The sequence below is a fragment of the Rhagoletis zephyria genome, unplaced genomic scaffold (genome assembly GCF_001687245.7).
Source record: "Rhagoletis zephyria isolate East Lansing unplaced genomic scaffold, Rhagoletis_zephyria_1.1 Rzeph_scaffold_00128, whole genome shotgun sequence".
Taxonomy (NCBI): Eukaryota; Metazoa; Arthropoda; class Insecta; order Diptera; family Tephritidae; genus Rhagoletis; species Rhagoletis zephyria.
In genome coordinates, this window is record NW_016157212.1 from 123078 (window position 1) to 146726 (window position 23649).

The 23649-nt window shown below is 36.6% G+C and overlaps 1 protein-coding gene across 1 annotated transcript in view; it reads right to left on the reverse strand.

Annotated features, from left to right (window-relative positions):
• The window catches only part of Dpp10 (Dipeptidyl peptidase 10), a 127292-nt gene that overhangs the window by 44474 nt on the left and 59169 nt on the right, over positions 1-23649 (reverse strand). Inside the window, exon 2 of the mRNA XM_017637139.1 lies at positions 17082-17978. Coding sequence (XP_017492628.1) covers positions 17082-17111 — 30 coding nt within the window. The 5' untranslated portion in view covers positions 17112-17978. The remainder of the gene's footprint in view (positions 1-17081; positions 17979-23649) is intronic.

The window sequence follows — 23649 nt, forward strand, 5'->3', positions numbered from 1 at the left end:
ATCGTAGCGAGAGGCCAGAGGTTTTTAAGTCAGTCTCCGTCCACTACGTCAATGTACAACATGTACCAGGGTGAGTCGTAACCAACCCTCTCTTCTATCACTACCAGGGCAACTAGAAGCGCTAGACGACTGCAGACTGTTTAGGCTAAATTGATCGGGAGGCAAGGAATTCTTGCGCTTGCTTGAACAGGGGAAATTTCCCAAATGATCCCGAAAGAGGTAGCGAGCAGAAGCGCGACAGAGCGTGGCGACAAATCGTGCAAGCATACCCCACCTGTCGTCGAGTGGAAGAACGAAAACCACCTACAGACATCAAACTAGCTCTTCGGAGGCCACTAGGTGCATAGACTGACAGTGCTGCCTAGAAGCTACGTTGCGCTGATGCTTGGTTCAGAGGAGCTGACCATCCTACAGAACGCCATTATCAACGGGGTTTTTAAGGAGTGCACGCGTCTGTTGGTGTTTAGTGGACGCCATTCTGATCAGGTATGCTACTTGTATACTAAAAGAATGAGAGCAACGCAAAATGCCTCGAAGAGTGCCCGCAAACTAGAGTACAGGTCATCTGACTGCTATATAAAGTTTTCTAGGACACAATACGTTGAATTAAACACCTCAATTTGCGGCATCATATCGAACAGCATCAAAGCCACATACGTTTGACTCAGCCTAAGCGTGGGCGAGGGCTCTCACATTAGTCTTAGGAAGGCTGGATATAAGCTGAACTACAGGCTAAGTTATGTGAACATCCTAGAAGTCCTAGCAGCAAAAAGTGGCGGATGAGAGGCAAGTACGAAATATCAGTGTCAGCAGATCCCCCTAGCTCGGAGACCGCAGGCATTCTAGCAAGTCAAGGACAAGACACACTTTGAGGACAGATGCAGCCGTTATAACGCAAAGGCTCTCAGCTCTTTCGGCGCAGGGGGTGCTTAAGGATAAAAAAATTTGTAAGACATTCGAAAGGAAAATTCCGCGCAAGATCTACGGCCCTATGCTAGTGGGCGATCGGTATTGAATTACTGTTTTATCCTGTCACAACCTTCTGGTTTAACAAATCTCCCCGCGAAGCACTTAAAATAATCTAGCACATAGATCCATCTTCTTACTCTCATAGAGTCTATGAAAACTCAACAGAATGAGCCTGTGCTATATGATGCTGTATGTAATCAGCCCTAGAGGCGGTTAGTCCACACTGAAAGTACTATGTAAAGCAGAGAACTTAACTCTATCTTTACATCAGCCACGACTACAATATATCCCGTGAGATCAGGCTTTTTAAATCGTTCTATAACAGCGTAAAAGCTCTGTGGTCACCACTCCGGCCGTTGGCAACCTACATCGTTTTCTTTCACTCAATTTCGGTCAATTTCTGAGAATGCGATACAAATCAGTATAGAAATCAATTTACATTTCGATGTAAATGCATTTTCAATAAACAATTGCTTAACATTCGCTACATAGATGTACATGTACATAACAGAAATGTATGTGCCCTCATTTGTAGTGGGCCATTTTCTACACACAACTAAGCTGCGCTGAACCGCAATCAACAAAGGTCATCTAAAATCATCAATTTCGCCAAATCGCAGCGCACAAAATTCCATTACCAAATAATGCTATCCCATCTACTTATAAACATACATACATATATATCTATAAATAGGCCAGCAAGGACCAAAACCAAATCCGCCGCACATTATTCAAAGTAAAAGGATCAGCTTTCATGGTACGAGAGCGAAGAAAAAAGAAACTCCTGCTCGGCGTATTGGTTGCGATTGTTTGTAATTTATATTGCGGCTTAATTGTTTCACTCAAACCATTTATGTAATGGCTAGCGACTAGCAGCAACCGACAAGACAGCAGACACCAGCTACCAGAAACAAGCAGCGATAAGATTACCAACATCACAATGCAAACAACGCAGGATACTAGGAAACCTTAAACAAAGCGTAGTCGTATACTTTACACCTTAACGGTGTCATTTGCTGCTGATGCTATTTGAGCAAACACTTAAAGCTTTGCGACAACTTTTACTTCTTTGGCAAAGTTGCTTGCTTTGGCGCGGTGGGTTTCTTCGTCTTTGCTAAAGGATTTCTTAGTTTTTAGTTGTTGCTGTTGTTGCTGCTGTTGTCGACTGTTGGCACGGCATTGTGTAACGATTGTTTAGGGGAGCAAAAAGGATAACCGCCGAAAGGATCAGTTAAGCTGACATACATACATACATATGTATGTACATAGCTAACAAATGCGTTAGCAAAAGTAAATGAAGAGTAAAGGATAGTGTTGACATAACTCTTTTGTGATTGCTGGCGGAAAGCGAAAAGCTAAAAGCAATCAACTTCAATGTTGGGTAGAAGTGGCAAAGTGGGGGTGTGTAGTGGGAGTGTTCTGATATGAATTTGGCAGCAAGTCAATATAGCACTCGTTGTTGGCGCAGAATCACCTTCAAGGAGTAGTGAACTTTTGGAGAAGTGACTGACTTGGTGACTGATAGAACTCCGTTTATGGTTAGGTTAGGTTGCTCGTATTACCACCACCAAGCAAAAGCTTCTAATTGAGTCCTTAGAGATCACGCAATCCCTACTTATCTTGGCATCAGTTCATATGCTGCAGGCTTTTACACACCTGACAGTTTCAGGTTCCTCCTCTAAGGTAAGCTTCTTTAAAAACCAGATTCATCCATATAAGGCATGAATAAAATTTATATTTATATGGAAGAAAAGGGCAAACCGTCAACAAAAAAATTTAAAAAATCAACGGGCCCTTTCCAATTTGCACTTACTGAAATTTAGATTAAAAAATTTAAATTTTTTATAAAGTTTGCATTTATTTCAATCAATGGAGTTCCAGAAATAAGTTCACTGAAAAATAAATCAAGTATTTGAGCAGTTTTAGCCTTAAAACGTTTATTCAGGTGAAAAAGGACCGTATTTAAAAATTTTTTCATTGTCACTCGAAAAAAATATCGGTTTTTTTTTTTTTTAAATAACTTTGAGTAGTTTTCATATTAGAAGCAATGAAAGTTGACGCTAAATACAAGATATCTGTGAAGTTTCTCCACCACCACCAAATTAAAAAAAAAAACAAGTAAGAAAGTCTAAGTTCGGGCGGAGCCGAACATTAAATACCCGGCGCAATTATTAATTATATGTTTTCCACCTTTCCGAAAGCTACCGCTACACGATAAGCCGGGGTGTATAAATTTTAAGTAAATTAGCGTCCTTAAATTTCGAAATATTGCAGTTTCAAGCATTTCTGAAATATACCGTTATATGAAAAGCGGTCGTAATTTTAGTCCGATTTCAATAATTTTCAACGCTTTGCTTTTATGTGGCAAGCACAATAACCATACCGAGTTTGGTTCAAATTGCTAGAACGGTTAGCGAGATACATATATNATAACTGCCGCAGCTATTTTGTAATTTTTGAAATTTAACAATTTTTTAATTTTAAAAGTTTAAGATACTACAAAATGTTAACATTAAATGGTGAAAATGTTGTGATGACGATGATTTGCGAAACAAAAATTCCGATTTGAAAATTTTTATTGGCACACACAAAATTCATTCTAAAATTGCTATATACATATTTATATGAAAAAATTTATGTATATGTACATATGTATGTTCGTGAAGACTGCTGTGGGAAAATATTCCACGGCAATATTTAATTATTTTAAAATAAGGTGTGCGTGTAAATGTGATGTTACGGGGCGTATACACACGTTACATACACAACAAGGGGTATGTGAACATGGATAGTTATTTTAATTTTTTTTAGTATATCTTTTTTAAGTTTTCATTTAAATACCACTTCGCAGTGGAATCTTGCTCTTTGTGCAAAATTGAAGATACTACACTGCCTAGGGTTAGTGTGCCATCATTTTCGACCATAAAAAGGTTTTTGTCGAAAAATTTAAAAACTCGTGAGATTTGATCAAATGTATGTACATATCACTATGGTGCTCATTTTGCCCTTACAACGACGCGTGTGTATTCGATGGCTGCTGAAGTCTAGAGAGAGAAGTCAAATGAGTAGATATGGTGATCTCCGAAATAGCAGCTATTTTAGCTTCTACCGCTTAGAATTTGTGTCTGGAAACTCACTGGTGGAGTTTATCGGTCAGCTACTCTGTTGCTGGGTAGTGAAGGCGAAGCTGGGGCGTGCGAAATATCGAGGCTTGTGACGAGTGCCACGCTCCAGGGAGTTGTTCTTTCTCCACTTCTGTCGAATCTGATGGAAAAGTCTTTGCCAATGCCGATGACATTGCAATCGCCTACAGGGTAAAGTTCCCACAAATGCTATGTGAGCTGATGGTGCGTTCACTTTGGGATGTATCCAGGTGGTCCACCCGCTGTGGCCTAAGCGTCATCTCAAGCAAGTTGAAGCTCGTCCTCTTTACTAGGAGGTATAAAATGCTCTCCGTTACACTACCGGAGGTAAACGACGTTTGCTTTATTCCGAACCGCACAGACCGTTTCGCTTCGATATCAGTTCTGGAAATCAACTTTAGCACAAGGATCTCAAGTAGGAAGAGTGGAAAGAAGATATTAACACTCCACCCGATATTATAGACACCAATACAAATGGCTTGAAACTCGACGGTGAGGTCGATGCGGGCGTTTTCTCACGAAACCCTCTTCTGAAAATGTCTTCTAGGTTACCAGATTACTGCAGCGTATGCCAAGCTAAAGTTTCAGTTGTCATGGAGGCTGCTGAAAGTCTTGCAACCGAAAAGATGGGAAGGCATGTCTTAATTTTTAGTGATAGCCCGGGTGCAACCAACGCTTTGAGCTCTTTCACATTTTACTCAAAGTTTGCGCTGGACTACCACCTTTCTCTACAGGAGATGACCAATCAGAACAGACTTCATTTTACTTGGGACCCTGTTGATAGGAAAACTGCATCGCAGATGAACTTGCAAGGCAAGGAACGACCAAGCAGATTCTTTCTGGCAAATAACGCATTGGTGTGCTTTTTTGCACTCGTAAGCTGCTAGAATGATGAAGTCAAAGATTGACTTGTCAAATTTGCAGACATACGTGGCCTAAAAGGGATCGGAAGCGGTCAAAGGGTATACTCTCTTAGACGAGAGGACACGTGTGGGGGCTCTAACGGGGCACTGTCTATTTGCGAAAGATGGCAACTCCGGTTTCATTGTTTTCAAATGGTGGCAGCTCTTTCTAAAGAAATAATAAATTTATATAATTTTCAAACACCTTTCGGTTGCTACTTATATATTATTTTTTATATATACATATAACATATTTAACGAATATATATGTATTATATGTAATCCATATTGCAATATTTTATAGCGGCTGGGCCCAATTATTCTTTGTATTTTTTGAAGGGTGGCAACTCTATCTAGAAATATGACGAAATTTAATCTTTTTCGGACGCCATTCATATAGCACCAATTTTGTAGCACATTTTGCGCAACTCACTTAAATAATTTTTTTCATAGGCTCTAAAGGTGGCAACTCTGCCCACAAATATAACCGACTAATAGCTTTTTAAACTTTTCTCATTTTTTACTCATATCTTGTTATTTGTTTATGCCAAACAAACTCAACTAATATTTTTCATAGTTTGTAAATGTGGCAACTCTGCCCAGCAATATGACGGAAATAAAGCATTTTCAATCACTATTCCTCGGTGACCCATTTGGTAGTAAATTTTATCATTTAATGTTTTATGGTTTCGAAAGGTGGCAACTCTATCCAGAAATGTGATAAAGTTAAAACGTGCTCAAACGCTTTTTGTTTGTTACCCATATTGCAATATTTGCTACATATGCGCCTGTGCTTAATTATCCTTTGCATGGGTTTGATAGGCGGCAACTCTATATAGTAATATGACACATTTTAGTTTTTTTTAACACCCATTTTGTAGTATTTTTTATCCAAATTACTCAATTAATTTTTGTATAGGCTCGAAATATGGCAACACTGTCCATAAATATGGTAGATCAACAGCCTTTTAATATGTCTATTTTAATATTTCTTTACGCGAACAAATTCAATTAACGTTTTTTGTAGTTTCTAAATGTGGCAACTTTGCCTGGAGGTATGACGGAATTAAAGCCTTGTCAAACACCTCTCATCGGACATCTATTTTGCAATAAGTTATATGCCTAGCATATTTAAATTTAACTTTTCATTTAAATTAAATTTTTTTATGGGTGCAAAACGTGGCAGCTCTGTATTGAAATATGACAGCATTACAAGCTTTTAAATACCTCTCGCTTAGCATCCATTTTGTAGTGCTTTACGTGTATTAGTTTTTATGTATTTTTCGTAAAGTTGGCAGCTCTATCCAAAGTATTTCTGTATGAATATTTTCAAATGTTATCTAATTAATACTAATTAATACTACTCTTTAATTGATCAGAACTTAATGTAAAATTTTCGGATAATTGGCAACTCTATTTATTTATTTTTTACAAATTTGCTAAGGCATATTTTTTTTCGCGCAGTTTTTTGGTTCCCTACACATATGTACATATATTTCCTTAGTCGTCAGTTTTTCCTGCAGGGTGTGCAGCTTTTCATACATTTCCATTCTTCTGCATATTTACTTACATATATGTACATATGCTACATGTACTATTCCTATGAGCCTGCGTTAAGTGGGTTTTGCATCAATGCATCGATTTGAAATGCAATGACAGTTCGCACTTGAGCTGCCATCACTTTTGTAGCAACCAATCTCATATTCACATTTTCACATGAACTGCACCATTGACGAGTGTTTCCATATTTGATCTTCGCTTTTTTGCGCTAAATGTTTTAGCTCTTCCATTTTTTGTTTCTAGCTCAGCGCATACAAACAGTGAAATTAATACATTTCTCAAAGGGATTCCCAAATAGAGGAATGAGTCTATTCATTTAGCCTTCCGTAATATTTTACTATTGTCATTTCAACGAGTTGACGTTTGGGAATGTTTTTTTCCATTGTATGGAAATTTCTAATATCATAGGAAGAAAGGAAAAAATATCGGAAAAAATGCTATTAGTCTCTGTCTGTATGAAGCAAGAATTGAGGTGTGCTTGTGAATGTGAGTCTTACTATGCTACCGCCAGCAGGTTTCGGGTTGAATACTTTCAGTGATGGAGCGTCTGTGCCCACTCGAACGATCTATGTTAGGTTAGGTTATGCGCGTAGGCCTGCAACGAGTTCACTCGGAGCCCACAGAGGCCCATTGCGATGCCCAGCGGGTTTCCCCATGCTTATGCCTACATGTCTATAAACCATACTAATGCTCTGGCGAATCCTAGCAGACCCTCAAGTGCAGTTTTCCCTAAACTTTCTAGGCTCTCGATGAAATTTGAGGCCCTTACTCCGTAGTGCACTCGCAAAGGAAATTTTGGACGGATTCAATCTCCTCTTCATCTAGGCGGCTTTTGAAAAAATCTTTATACAGTGCTCCGGACCTGGCGGCCATGTGTCCAATAGCCCAGTGCCCCGTTACTTTTCCTGTGAGAAGCCTAACGTTTGGCTTTGAGAGCCATAGCAAAACCGTGTTATTCATTTATTGAGGTACGGTCAGAGCGAGCGCGCTGTTGGTGGCTGCCATGCTAGCTTTCTGAACTTCGGAAGGCTGGAATCGCATGGGAGGTTTTACAATCTGGACCGCCTCAACTAATCACCTATCCTATCCCAGATCCTCCCTTAGCACAATCGGCAGCTACCTCATTTACCGGAATACTACTATGTCCCACCACCCGGCAAATATTGATTTTGAGTTGTTGAAGCGCATATCCAGCGTTGCCGCCATGCCAGTTGCATATATCTCAGCCTGAAAAACGCTGCAGTGGTCTGGGAGTCTAAAGGACTCTCTCAGAGATAATTCCTAAGAGAAGGCACCAAATTCTGTTGCTATAATAAGGCCTAGGCAGGAGGAGATCCTAAGACGTATCTATTATTGGAAAATTCTGCATGATAATATCATTGAGTCGTATGCCTTCTATTGCGCTACTGTTTCTTCTGTTGCCCCTGTGAGTATTCTTTACTCTGGCCCGGAATCCAAAACTACCTTTTTCTATATCGAAGTTGTGCCAGATATTCACATTACACTGTTCCCTTGGACTGTGTATCTCTATAGTGTGTACATATGTATTGTATTCATGGGACTTCTTATATTCAACCGACATCAAAACATAAGTACTTATTTTTCCTGTCCAAAAGGACGATCTTTTTACTCAGCAATAAACTGTGATTATGACAGCTTTCACATATCTAAGCGCCATCGTCCCAGTTTCTGTGTCATATAACGGAGTAAAAGTAATGGTACTCGCCGGGAGAGGTCTCTGCTTTTTTTATTATTTTCATACTCCTTCTATGTTTGATCTCCACGCTTACATTATTTGTTCGCAGAATATGTCACTGTTATGAAAGAATGGCGACATCTAAATTTAAGAAGGCCTTGCCAAAGCTTATTGGATCTCTTCATTGGATGTGGTTTTTATTTCTTATACATTTATTTCTTATAACCCCAATTACTGATAATCAGGTGCGGCACATTTTAGTGGGAGAAAAAACCACATTAGTCTTGGTGACCCTACTCAAGCTCCCTCTCTTTCTGTTGTCACTCAAGGGTCCATAGGTCGAGAGAATTAGTTACCGTATCTCGTACATGGGCTGCTAAAGTTGATCTGAGTTCACCAGCGCGGACGACGGAGTTGCGCCCGAAGTTGAATATTTTGAGCCTTTCCCACCAAAATTTAGCAACCTTTGATTAGAAGTAGACCTTCATTATTCGAGTCGTTGAACGTACGATCATCTACGGATTGTCTATGGTCTGTGAGCACGACTAGAGGAGATGAGGGAATTATATTCATTCCCACGACAACCGTTTCTACGTACGGGAATGACTCGGGTTTCACCTAACCAAGGACTTTCGGCGACCCAACCCCGTTTAGATCGGCGAACTCCATCATCAATCGTTTTTCGTCCATGGAGCAATACCTTGCAGCCGGATTGATCCACATGCTTCTTCTCCGAGCGGGCATTGAGTTCAATCCCGGACCAGAAATCTACTTCTCCTACCTTTGCCAGAGGCGAAGCCATCCGAAATCTACTTCGGTTAGGTGCAACTCCTGCAACAGATGGAGTCACTTAGGAACCTGTTCAGGCCTTAGGTCTCACAGAGAGTGGTTCATATGCTTTGTGGCCCCCCGTTTCTCATGCCAAACGGCACCACCCGCATCCACGGCTACCAGAGCGCGCAACGCGCAGGTGCGAACCAACACCCACAGAGCCTGCACGGCTCCAAGAATTTACCGCGAAAGACAGCAAACTTTCCCACAGAGTATACCGGAATGTGGTATCGGTAAAATGCAACTCATGCCTTAGCTAGTGCCACTTCCACCTATGCTCTGGCCTCCGCACCATACGCGAATGGACAACAAACTACCGCGCCCCCTGTAGCGGGATCCGAAGTCACCAGCGCAACTACTGCAGCCACCCATCAACAGGCAGCAACAGCAACTGCGTCGGGCGCAACAGACCCAAGGTAGACCCCACAAACACGACAGTCGGGTCTACGAAACTGGAACGACCCAGATTTATATCTGGCCAAGGACTGTCACTCCAGCAATACTCCCCAAAAACCCTTTGGGGAACTTGTATGCTGCTACAACAACAACAACAACAGACCCCACAAATCTCTCACCCAGGGAACCGATCTCGGAAATACTCAGAGTTTGGCGATGACACCAGTTAAGGTGAGCGGACTGCTGTTATCGTTCTGCCGAGTTTCTGCGGAAATCAGTAGTTACTCACCATGGAACTGATACCCATAACGAAGCGTCTGCCAGTGGTCAATTTCTTATACCAGATAATAGGCCATTCAAGCTTGAGTTAGTTTCTCGTGTCGTTAAGATACGCTAACAATTCGAGTTAAGATCCTTCGAAGGAATGTAAGGATAGTGCCTTTTACTTCGCGCCCAAGCTCACCATCTACTCACTTTAACTTTTTTACATTGATCACTGGGCAAATGAGTCTTGTCATTAAAGCCGAAAGAAACGTTGAATAGACAGAGTTTACTAAGAGGCTTCCGAAAGCTCCAAACCGTAAGTTTGTATGCTGGAAATTTCGGCAGTTGAGATAAAACTTTGAGCTTATATTTAAAAGCTTTTTTTCTAATTGAGTGAATACCCCTATTATAGATAAAAGCAGTTCGTATAAAAATTTACGCCGATAACCAGACACCCATTTTCCCAAAACCGAACTGAGCGAACAACTCAAAATACCTATTCAAATTAACTTCATAGAATTGAATTTCGCCTAATGTAATGAGCATCGAAGTAAATAACTCTTCGCTATTATACCCAGCTGCTTGCGGCAATTCACAAAACGCATTGATGTGGAAAATAAGAATGTGAAAATTTAATGAAGAAAATGTAGCTGCGCAACTGAGTGAATGAGCGAACGTTTCAAATAACTCTTCAAAGGTACGAGAGTATTATAATATTCGTAGTATTCGCGGTAGTAGCAGTAATGTGTTGGTAGTTAGGTGCATTTATAAAGTTCACAGCCACTACGGCAACCAGCACCCACTCACACACTTAATTTTATTAAAATCTAACTAATGAATGAACGCTGGAAAGTTAATCCTTTCAGCTTGAATGTTTGTTGTTTACCATGCCGATAGTAAAGTGAATGAAAGCTGCGTCTGTTGGGCCGCCACAGATAAATGAATAGAAAATGAAAGTTGAAGTGTAGTGTGCCAGTGCAGGTGCAGATGTTCGAAGAAGTTTTCCACGATGGAAATTTGCGCAAAGATTAAGTTTACTTTTATAGATAAGTATTTGTGTGAACGCATGCGCTTCGTTGGCTATGCACTGAAGGTGTTTTACTTAAGATAATAGTAAGCAGAGGAAAATAGTAAAGTTGGTTTAGGGAAATGTTGAAAGAGATTGAAAATTTGAGCCATTGAAAATGGCCTTTTGCTTAAAACGAGTTTAATAAATTTTGTTCTTTTTTAGCCTCTTAAAAAGTTTTGTGTTCGCTGCACGAAAAAAAATCCTGAAAAATTGCTTTTTCTTTCGAGAAGCTTTAAGCGATTTATCGGAATGCTTTTTCAGGCTTGCATGTTTCTTCTTTACTCTTCAGAGTTCATTGCATCTTGTCGTATTTTATTCGGGATTCATTTTTTTTGGAATTTTTCGGGACTCTTCTCTAACTTTTTCAAACTTTCTATTGGAGATTTTTCGGCATTTTTGGAATGTTGTATCATTTGAACTTTTTCGGGAGTTTAAGAAAGATTTTGTTCGATACAGTATGTTTTTACAGTATTTTCGGCGTTATTTCTAGAATGTTTTGAAATTTTTTGGAACTTTACAACTTTCTTTGGACTTTCTTTGGGACCTTACAGATTTTTCTCGGTATTTATCGACATTTTCTCGTTACCCTTTCTCGTTTTTCGGGACTTTTCACTAACCCTTTTAATTTTTCCTTTAAACATGTTTCGACATTTTTGGAATGTTTCAGGATTTTATTGAACTTTTTCGGGAGTTCGCTGAGATTTTGTTCGATACTTTACAGTATTTTTATTTTTAATTTTTTGATTGTTTTGAAAATTCTTGGAACTTTACGCGACCTTTCGGTATATGCGGCATTTTTGTTTTGAACCTTATAACATTTTTCCAAAATCTACCGGAACTTTTCTCTTAAAAATTCCCACTTTCTTTAAAGAATTTTAGGCAGTTTTGTGATATTTCGGGACTTATTGGAACTTTTTTTTTGAGATTTTTCGATCCTGTACCATATTTTCGAAACTAATTTATGTGAAGTTTTGATAATGCTTGGAACTTGACGGGTCCGTTTGGAACTTATTCATAAGAAATTTTTATGATATTTAGGGATTTATTAGAAATTTTTTGGGATGTTTCGATATTTTACAGTATTTTCGGCATATTTTTTAGTATGTTTTGAGAATTATTGGAGTTTCACGGCACCCTTTTATATTTTCGGGACTTTACAGATTTTCTTTTTAATTTTTTTTAAGTTTTTCGGAACTTATCTTCAACCTTTTCCGACATTCCCTTAGAATTTTTTTTGGGCATTTTTGTGATATTTTGGGATTTGTTGGACCTTTTTCGGTGTATTTCCGGTTTTTTCGATACTTTGCAGTATTTTCGAATTGATTTTTTGTGATTTTTTGAGAATTCTTGGAGGTTTACCTGTCCGTTTGGGTTTGGAGAGACTTTCCGTAAGCGATTTTTGGGTATTTTTGAGCTATTTCGGGATTATTTTCGGTATTAATGGAACATTTTTTGTTGCCCTCTGCCGTTTGTTATTCAGAACGTTATTCGGCTTATGGCATCTTCACGTGTTTTCCTAAGATTTTTCGAGACTCTTTCCCCACCCTTTTCCACTGTCCATAAGGTATTTTTGGAAATTTTCGGGACTTTTTTCCACCTTTTCGTGAGCTTTTGGGATTTTTTCGCTCCCTTTCGGTGTTTTTGTAACAACTTGTATTGCTAATTTCAAGAATTTTGAGACTATTTCGACAATGTTCCGATTTTACGCTACATTTAAATCTGAATTTTAAGTTTAGTTAATGTCATAAAATAAATTAAAGTTTTTTTTTTCCTGCGCAAAACTCGTATATTTCCCTTAAAAAAATAAGAAGTAAAAATTAGCGGCTCTTTTTTGATGTTTATTATAAAACTTATGATTTTTGCATACTCCCTCGCGATTTCCTCCACCAACATTTTCTTGACCTCTTTTTTCTTCACTTTGGCTTTCTGCATCATAATCTCCTAGTAACTTTTGTGTATATCCTTTTCCATTTAGTGTTGCTCATCTCTTCGCTTTCACCTAATTAGGCTTCCATTCAAGCGCAAAATGCTGCAATATTATATGGAATTAATTGAGGCTGTAGTTAATTGAATTTTTACGCTCACAAATGTTTCCACTAACTCATAAGTTTTTGTTGTTATGAATGACTTTGCCGCTTTTTCGCTACACTTCATTTTATTTAATACTTTTCCACCATCATCACCAGCAGTTTTCGCTGGCAGTTTCTTTTGTGGAAGTAATTGATATTTTTTGCATCATTGAATCTTGAACCTAGAAAAGTCTGTTACACACCATTAACTGTTGTTACTGACATAATTTGTTGAACGAATACGGGCCTGAGAGTATTTTTTTCTTTCAGGATTCATAGCTAAGAATTGATTAGAATAGGTGAGCTTAGATGTAATGAGGTGAAGGCCAATGCCGGCTGTCGGATATATCCGAGAAAGCAGACGTATGGGCAATTGGAAGTTTAATTCCACATGGAAGAATGTCAAAATCACTGGGATCGCTTTAATGCAGGCCCCGTAGGCTGTAGAACACAATGTATGATGGCGTCTAAAAGTTTAACTTTTCAGGGCAGTGCAGATGACTGACACATTAGAGCAAAACTGGGGCGTGCTTACCAGAAGACGTAACTTTCTTACTAAGCTCTAAATAATGTACAGATAAATTTGCAGTAATTGTAAGAAAACATCGCATAAGATCTTGGACTGCTGGCCAATTTTCAGAAGGCATGAAAGACTACGTAAAAGTAGTGAAGAAAAAGATATACAAGGTAAACGGAGCTGTACCGCGAATTATATCTTATATTGGGAGTCCAGTCGAGAACAGACGGAAGTAACAATATACCGCTTGACAAAGAAGCGGTACGCTATGAATAAAGACCTTCAGTTGAGGTGAAGTGGTAAAAGAGGTAGAACCAATCATTAAAAAAGCCCTGAATGCATGTCGAGAGAGAGAGAGAAGTTCGGTATAAAGCAAAGAGACAATCTAACGTTGCGGAACTTAGCGCAGCCAAAAATATAAATACCTAACGGCGATCCTAAGAGACTTCGTCTGGTTTTAATAGTAGACGGCGAAATTCTTCTGCCAGGCTTACACCTAAGCAATGTGCCTTTACTTCACTCCTTGCAAGCTTATACATTGGTGTCAGTTACATAGAGAAAGCTCTAACAAAACTAGGGATGACAGGCCAAGCATCTTCCACTTTGGTCAGAGATGATTAGATAGATCGAAACGGAGATCAAAGCCCCATAAACTCTTCCTGTCCTACGAACTTTTAATGACTAGGTAAGTGAGCTGGTGGACGTGAATTCGCTAACTTGAAATCTCTGCTTTATACCCCGTCGAAAACGTTAACTTTCCAATGCATCATTCGCCTTTGTCCCTCGTTAAAAGAGGAAGTTTCGGGAAGTGTTTTTGTTAGTTCAATGCTTCCACAGAGCTAAGTAGTGTCAACGGATTAGACATGAAAATGTTTTTTGACTCGACGCTATTCCGACTAGCCGCGAGAGTTCTCTTTGCCTATTCCGCCACGGACTTCTCCTCCACAGGCACCTCAAGTAGCAGGGATACTGCTCGATGTCCAAGCGTAGGGACCGGTTTGGAGGTAAAAAGGCAATTCAATCCGTAAAGGAACGCGTGCTTACATTCATAGCCTCCTCAGCGAATATACCACTAATGGGACTATTCGAGCGGGCCATAAAGCGACCTTCTATGAGCTTCTCGGCTTTCCCTCGGGTATCTAAGCGCTGTCAGTGTCTACCTGGGAACACTTATCCCTAAAAAAGTACCTTGGGAGATACCTTTTAAAACTTTCTATAGATTCCATATGGATGCAGTCAGAGTAAAAGCTTACTCTGATCGTCAGTGATATAGGTGAAGTAATTCTACTACATTCCGTTTAGCACATTTCATTAAGTGAAAGCTGAAGTGAAAGCGTCACCGAAAGCTCATGAAATATCTAAAAATTTCAGCTTGGAAAATTTTTAAGAAAAACTAGCACATCTTCACCAAAGTTATTTCGTTCTAAAGCATCAAACAACTGTTGCTAAAAGTTTGTAATTCCACGCATTACGCGTTTTCAATTCGCAAATAAAAGTTTGACAAAATGTCTTCAACTTTTCACACAGATTTTCTTTTCAACGAGTTAATACTTTTTAACTCGCATCGGTGGCGTTCGTAGTACTGCAAAACCCACCGCAAAGCAGCCTACCACCCCCACCACAAATTTCTTGGCTAACAAACTATTTCAACAGTTGAATGAAATTCCAGTGAATGCAATTGATTTTTTTTGCGGTGCCAAGTATTATTTTTTTCACCTTTTGCCTGCCAATTGGAAAATTGTAACGAATCGACAGCTAGCTATACATCTCGAGAGTTTTAGAACGCGTAGCAAACTTTGCTCCGTTGATTTTGTTAAAGAGCCGCAAACGTGTCTGGCGAAAATAGGCTATAAAACGCTAAGTAAAACTTGGCGAAGAAAAATGCTACTGAAGCAACATATCAGCAATCGATTTGCAAAAGTTTATTGCATATTTGCGGGCGTAACAGCTGGTAAAGTTTGAAATGCGTTGAGTATTTGTAGAATTCGATAACTAAATAAGAGGCATTTGTTAATGCGATTTCGAATGTAAAAAAGGTTTAGAAGTAATAAATAGTTTGTGTGAGACTGGAAAGTTATTAACCGTTATAAAAATGTTAGTATTGAATGATGGGTTTTGCAAGCGCTTAGTTATTGTATATGTTGCATAAATGAACGTGGCACGAACGACAACGAAATACATAGCCACAAGGATTTTTTGTCAACGAAGATACAAAATACTCGCATATACCCGGCTTGTTTCACTGCGCCTTAAATGTATCTATTTTTGTCCGGTTTGATACCTGTTTTGTAAATTTAAATTTTTTCTAACAGGTGGCAACCCCCGCCTAAATACATATTATGAAAAGTCGGTAGTTTAGATGGTTGCTAAGGAGGGAACAGTGTTGTAAAAGTCCTCTCCCAAAAAAAAATGTCACTCTAGATCCGCCTTTGGAGCCATATACATTAGAGTGGTACTTAAGAATATCAACATCTAAATTTTGTTCTACGTACAAAACAAAGACCTCCACGAAAATTTCAAAATTAAGAAAAATTTTTTAAGAGCCACTACCTTGGTTTGAAAAAATTCGAAGTTCTTAAATAAACCGTGAAAATTATACAAAAATTACGTACAAAATTAAAAAAAAAAATTCATATATTACTGAAACTTATTATTAGGTTAAGTTACAAACGAATTATAGTAGCTGGTCAAAGTCAAAACTTTGGTCGAATTTTTGCAGGTTAAAAATATCAACGTTTTCAAACGCTGGACGGAAAGAGCTCTCTTGTTTCTCCTCAGGACTTCAGGCCAATCATTCTCTCATGGTCTTTACTTAGATTTTTTGATTAATATGGGTATACATGGAGCCTAGTAACCACGTAAACATCGTACACAAACCGATTTTCCATACGACATTAAGTAAATTTTTGAGGTTTACAAGGAACTTATTTGAAGTTATTTTAGCTTTTTCTTTGGTGAATATTTTTTCTTTTTTTAGTTAAATTTTCTTTAAATGTTAAGATGTAATTTTTATAAAAGTAATATATTTTTTAATTTTTAGACTTATTGTATTTATTTTGCTTCTTTTTTAATTTAATTTATTTTTCTTTTGTAAATTTCATTTTCTTTGAATTTTTTAATTGTATTGTTTTATAAAGAAAAGCATTTTTTATTTAATTTTATTTTTAGGATCTTATTTTATTTTTTTGTATTCTTTAATTAGTTTTTTTAATATTTAGATTTTGTTTTAAAATTAAATACATTTTTTCATTTTATTTTTTTTTTAAGATTATGATAAATTTTTTTTTTTTGTTTAATTTAAACATATTATTAAAAAAAAAATTATTTTATTTTTTCAATTTTATTTCATTTTTTAACATATTTCATTTTATTACTTATTTTCTTTTTTTAAATTTAATATTATTTTTTTATTATTTTTTATTATTAAAATATTTGTATATGTTTTTTAAATTTAATTTAATTTTTAAAGCACTTATTGCTAAAAGGCCAACAGCATAACGCTAAGACCTCGTCGTTACCATTTCTTGCAGTTAGTCTTTCGAAAGAAGAGCTTTCAAGATAGCTGCGAGACTTGACAATTGTCTTACGTTGCCAGAATCGCCCCGTTAGATTACTTAAAGACTGAAAAGCTTAATTTTTTCCAAAATAGTTATAAATAAATTTACCTCATCATCGTAATTGTCGCCTTCCGCCATGTCTGCAGTGCTGTAATCTTTTTCTTCTTCTTCTTCTTTTGCTTAAAGCAACTTTCGAAAATCTTAAATTCAAACACTTGTAGCTGTCAATTGCGCAAAAGTAAGCGGATAGTTGAGGCTTTCAAGTGCTATGTTGCGGAAAGCCACTATCTTCCTTAAAGCGTCCTAATCTTGCCGTTCTATGCTTTGTGTTGACAAGGATTCGCTCGTTGCTTGCTCGATGCAGTTGTTGCTTTCGCCATACATATAGTCATTGTGTAGATATTGCAATTGTATGTATGCACTAAGATTGTAATTTTTTTTTTTTTTTTTGATTCTTAAGTTTCTTACAATTACTTTCAACAATTCCAAGTACTCGTGTAGTAGTTGCTTTTACTCAGTTGGTAATCTGTTGTAGTCTTGCTTCGTCGTATTCTTGACTTTGCTTTTGGTGCGCTTCTTTGTGTGCAGCAATTAGTGAGCTCCTTTGTTATTGTATTTCTAGTCATTCGCTTTGTAAGTGCACTCTCTACATAGTTTCACTTTCACATTTGCGCTCTTCACTTCTTCGATTTACCCTTTGCTTTGATTTTTAATTTGTTTAATTTATTTTCTTTTTGTTAAGTCGTTACTCTTCTCTGTTTAATTTCATGTAATCGCAATGTTGTTGTAATTACAATAGTAATTTTTAGTAATGCACTCTTTCAGCATTATAAATATTTATTGCGAATTGGCCTTTGCAGCGCTGTGTACTTTACACTTTTGCACTCTGCTAGCTCAACGTATAAGTATAGCATACTTTTGGCCGCCTTAAGCTTTATTTCGCTGCATGCTGCATACTTTTAAGCGCTGCCATTAAAATATATTTCGTTGTTAATGTTGCACACACTGCAGAGCAAAAAATATAAAAAGTTCTTGTTAGTTCTTTCTAAAAATTTTCCATTTGTAAAAGTGTGTGTGTGTGTGTGTGTATATATTTTTCTTTATTTATGCTGCATATATAGTACAAGTGTTGCATATTTTTTGACGCAACCAACCAACCATCCTTTCATGCACATACATATGTAGCGTGTGCGTGTTGTATGTATGAGTAAGTGTGCGAGCTGTGCTGTGCTGTGCCGTGCTGTGGTAATTAGTGCGTGCATGTAAATTTTTTCGTGTAACAATTTACATAAATTCATTCTTGTTAACTGTCGTATGGCTGGCTTTGTTGTTTTTTTTTCTTTACACACATAAATGCATACGCACATACAGCTTGAATTGCTATTTAGGGGTGTTCATGTGAATGTGGCTTACATGCGTCAATAAAATTTTTTAAGAGGTTTTTTTTTTTTGCTTAGGTTCAAAGGCTCGGCAGGAAAGACATACAATTACAAAACACTTTGAAATCAAGATAGAGAGAGAGAGTGAGACATACATATGTTTACTTGCAGGTTTGAAGGTAAATGTCTCTTTTTTATATTAAAAAAAAAACAATATACATCGAATATATGTATATATGTACATACTTATGCAGGAAAAGGCTGATATCGTCAGACTATTTACTTATATTAGTGTTGTAGAATTTTTTCCGATAAATAGCTGTTACTTAGCGAAATTTTCGAGGATCACTTTACATGGCTTTACTTTACTTACCATCTTCTCAGAGCAACGTGAATAGATTTGGGTGGCTGTTAGGTAAATTCGTTAAGTATGTAGATACTTTTGGAACTTTAAGATCAAACAGTACCTTACAACTACATATACCAAATTGATTCCTCTTGCTCTAAGAAAATGTTCCTAGAGCAAACACAATGCCGAGTGGTCCTTGAAACTATCGCGTAGTCACGGATTTTCGAAAAAAAGTGAATCATTGTAAACTGCTTATGCATAAACCGTATGTTTGCATATAAATATGTATTTCGAAAATTTTCTAAATTTTTTTAAGTCATTGGCAATAACATTTATGCCGCTATTCAGTAAGCTGTCACAGGTCATAAAAATGGAAAACTGTACTGTAAAAGACGCAAAAACGAAGCTAAGAAATATTTGTTTACCAACAATTTGATTAGGAAATAAACTTGAATACTTTAGTATAAAAATTTAATTAAATAAAAATACAAATAATTTTTTTAGCAGTGAAATCTTAAACTTAAATGGCACGCTAGTGCTTTGCTCACTCGGCCATTGTCACTGCCATATGTACATAAATATTCATCCCAATTGTCTTGGTAATTTACTTATTTTATACGTGATCCCAAATGTTTTGAATAAAAATTAGATCAAAACGATCATTTTTGATTTTAAAATGCTTGCGAACGTCAGAAAAAATCATGGCCGACGAATTGTGAGAATAATTTTACCTTGTGATGTTTTAATAATTCTAATTTCTACGAATTCGTTCAGTTGTGATTGCTAAATCAAGTAGAGAAAGAGAAGTAGTAGGTATTAAGGTATTTAGGGATTTTATGTGATGACCCATTACGAGAGATTTACGGGAGAGGTTCCAGCAGAATAAATTAGATTGAATTGGATAAGTTATTAAAGATTAAATTAGATTAGATTAAACCACAATACTGTAAACTAGATTAGATTAGACCAGAAAGGAGTAGACTTCATTAGATTAGATTAACCTAGATTAGATTCGGCTCGGTATTTCGATAGGGGTATTTTCGTTAGTACTTTTAATTTCTATAGGGTTGCCACCTCTCAAAAAAATTATAAGATCAGTTCGTTGAATTACAAAAAGTCAGATGTGAAATGAAAAGGCTTGGCCATTAGATGTTCAATAGTTTATTATTTTTTGAATAGGGTTGCCACCTTGCGGAAAATAATATGTTTTCACCGTTCTTTGGACTAAAAAATGAGGTACCAAGTGAAAGGATATGGTTTTTTTTTATAGTGGGGTTGGCACCTATTTAAAAATTACTACCCTACATATAATGCGTGAAGGCATTTTTGATTAATGCACAGATCAGATTTGCACAGTTCATTCAAATTAAAAACTGGGGTATTCAGATGTGCAGTGAGGTTTTATTTTTTGAAAAGGGTTGCCGCCTGTACGAAAAATTATAAGATGTGGGCTGTTCGTTGGACTAAAGAGTGAGTTGTGAAATGAAAGAACTTGGCCTCCAGATGTGCAGTAAGGTTTTATTTTTTTTTTTTTTTATAGTGTTGCCACCTGTCTAAAAAATTATAAGGTCAGTCGTTGCATTAAACACGTTAGATAAGGCTTAATTTTTTTAAATAGGGTTGCCTGCTGTTTTATCTAAATGCGTATATGTACATATGTATAAGGGGAAGTATCTTAGTAACACCTCCAGCTCTGCGTTTCACATAGCCCCGGTCATGTTCACTCTGACCAGCTTTTGAAAATTGTTGAGCTTGGACTGCTTGAATTTTATTTCGGTCTGCTTTCATTAGACATAAGATAGGCGCAGATTGGGAAATTAGAAAACGCAACGACATTTTACTTCAGGCATCCTTAGCTCAGAGGGTATACCGTTGGAATGCGGTACAAGAAGTGTGATAAGGGAGAATAGTGGTGAAATAGCGGCAATTACCAATTTAAATTACTATTATTTTTCCATATAAAATGCAATAAAAAACTGGGTTTTAAAGGCCAAGTTAGTTATTGGATTGAAAACATTACTTATTTTGATTGTACTAGTATCTACCTGTAACTAATAGAAACTAATTTATTCTTTCCTACTGGTGCATGTTTTCTCTTTACAGTACCTACTTACATGCATACATATTTAGTACTTTCATTTTTATCGTCTAGCTTAGCCAAGTGCAGCTTTCTAAATTTGTGCAACATGAACTCTTATTGCTCATTGCAGTAATTCTCGCTCTCGAGCCATTTGTTCCAACAAGTACTTCACGTGCATCTGCAATATAAGTACTTGTGTTGTTGTATGGTTTTTAGTTGCACACTGAATTTTTGTGCTACTATTTTTGCGCTTAATTACTGCGCTAATTATATGGGACTTAAGAGCGTACATATGTATGTATGTATGTTTTCAGAAATATGTGGATTGCAATGTGCAGAGTTCTGCGAGAGTCTGCTCGATATAAACCATCACTCTAGTGCCAATAGCGCCATCTGCCACCCGGTTTTATATGTATGCATTTTTCATTTCATTTTTAACCGACTCGCAAAAAACGGAGTAGGTTATCAGTTCGTAGGAATATTTTTTTTTTTATATATGTTACCGCATAACTTTGGACCACGTCAACCGATTTCGATAATTCTTTTTGCATGGGAAAGGTAGTGTCTCAGAGATCCCATACTAATCTGGTTTAGATCCGACTATTGGATCATGAACAAAATTAACGGTGCTCCTAAATTTGTACATGAAAATTGAAGTCGGTTTTGTTTTTTGCTTAAAAATTACTTGTTAGATTTTGTTTTAAAAAGAAAAATATGTATTTTGTAAATTATTTTTTTTTTATTTTTTTTCTTTCTCAATTATATTGTCTTTAAATTTTTAGATGGTATTCTTTTAAAAAGAATATTTTTTTAACTTCATCTAATTTTTAGGAACTTTTTAATTTTTTCTTTTGTGAATTATTTTTAGTGTACTTTTCTTTTAATGCTTAGATTTTATTGTTTAAAAAAGAAACATATTCTTTTTAAATTTTGTTTAATTTTTAGAATCTTATTTTATTTATTCTTTATTTTTTAATTCAATTGGTTTTTCTTTGAAGAAACCCAGTTGCGCCGCAGGGAATTCGAATGAGCGCATCCGTGGTTTTATTGATGATAAAAGAAAAGATATAAAACGCAATTGTATTAGTATTTTTTTAATATTTATTGGCGTCAACTTATTTCAACTAAGAATATTTGCTTCTCGTGACAATGAGATTACCTGTGGTGAAGAGGCCTGGTAGCTGCGATGCTTCCGCTTTGATCTTCCAAAAAGAAGTGAAGTAAAGGATTTACCGAATTTTACTTTAGACCGCCGGACAGTTAGCTACCGCTTCAAGGGGAAACTTAACGAAAGTTCACTGTCCGGCGGGATATAATAGTTAACGGCCGGAATATTAGTGTTAGCGCGTATATGTATATGTATGTATTTGTGTCTACATATGCCTACATTAGGGCGGATCCCTAACGTGTCAGAATATTAGGGCTGGACATTATTTTGTGGGAATATTTAGACTGATGGTCTAAACATCTTTTTTAATTAATTTTTTTTTTAATTTTATTCTGTTTTAAAAATAATCTTTTTTAAGGACTTTTCCTTTTTATGATTTATTTTATTTAATAATTTAACTTTTAGATTTTATTGTTTAAAAAAAATATTTGTTTTAGTTCATTTAAATTTTAAATAGATATAGTTTTGTAATTATTTTCACTTAATTTCTTTTTTTCTTCTTTTAATTAAATTTGCATTTATTCATTAGTTTTTATTGTTTTGAAAAGAAAAATATATCGTGGAATGATGGCCCTAGGCGAGATAATATGCTCCCACTTTCCTCCAATCTCTGGCTCTTAATAAAAGATTTCACTTTTTTTTTTAATCATATCGTTGCCGATTACGCGTAATTTTTGATATTTAACGATTTTTTCGTTTTAAATTTTAAGTTATGTACATAAAAATTTTAAAATTAAACGGCGAGAGTTTCTTCTTGCCGAAGCGAACCCATCTAGAGTGATGTAACTAGTGTGTCACCAAATAAGAAAAAAAAAAATACACTGATTATAATAACGATGATTTGCGAAACAAAAATTCCAATTTTACCATTTTTATTGGCACAATCCAAAATCACTTTAAATTTTTTATATACATGAAGAAATTAATATATATGTTCGTCAAGAATGCTGCAGAAAAACATTCCACGCCCATATTTAATTATTTTTAAATCATATGACTTTTAACGCCTACAGTAAACGTGCTAGCCAACTATGTGGTGCTACAGGGCGTATATGTTGCACACACAGCTATGTGTATATGATACATTAGAAAGCTGATTACAATCTAAAACTCATAAGGAATGCATTACTACTTTTCCCACTGGGTACTTATCTAACACCGTTCACCGACTCTATTCTCTGCTGGGTTAGTTGGCTGCCTTCGATACTTGCTTGACTGCCTGCCATACTTCAAACATAGTGGAGTGTAGCAAAAACTATCAAGTATGCGCCACTATGGTCACTAAAAGACAGCTACACGCTATGCCGCCCTTAAATATGCAACAAAAATGCGCTTTCATTACATTTCGCCATTGTTATCACTTCGCTGGCTGCTGAAAAGGCAAGTTCAGCACAAAAGTGGATGAACTTCTATAGCGTTGTGATGAAATTTCAACGAATTCCAGTTTGAAAGAGTAATTTATCATTTTCACATGGACACATCAACGGGTAATTTGCTGCTTGAGAAGTTTTTGAATTTGAAGAATAAAGTGGTAGCTGGCTGGCAACTTAAGCGACTATTTTTTGTTGTATTTAAGGAGTTGCTGGTATTAGGTAAGAAAAAAAAATTTTGTAGATATTCTAAAAATTTAAATTTATATTTTTTCTCCCCGCTCATGCTCCCAAAGGTCAGTTAGCGCATATCAATTACAGGCCAATTAA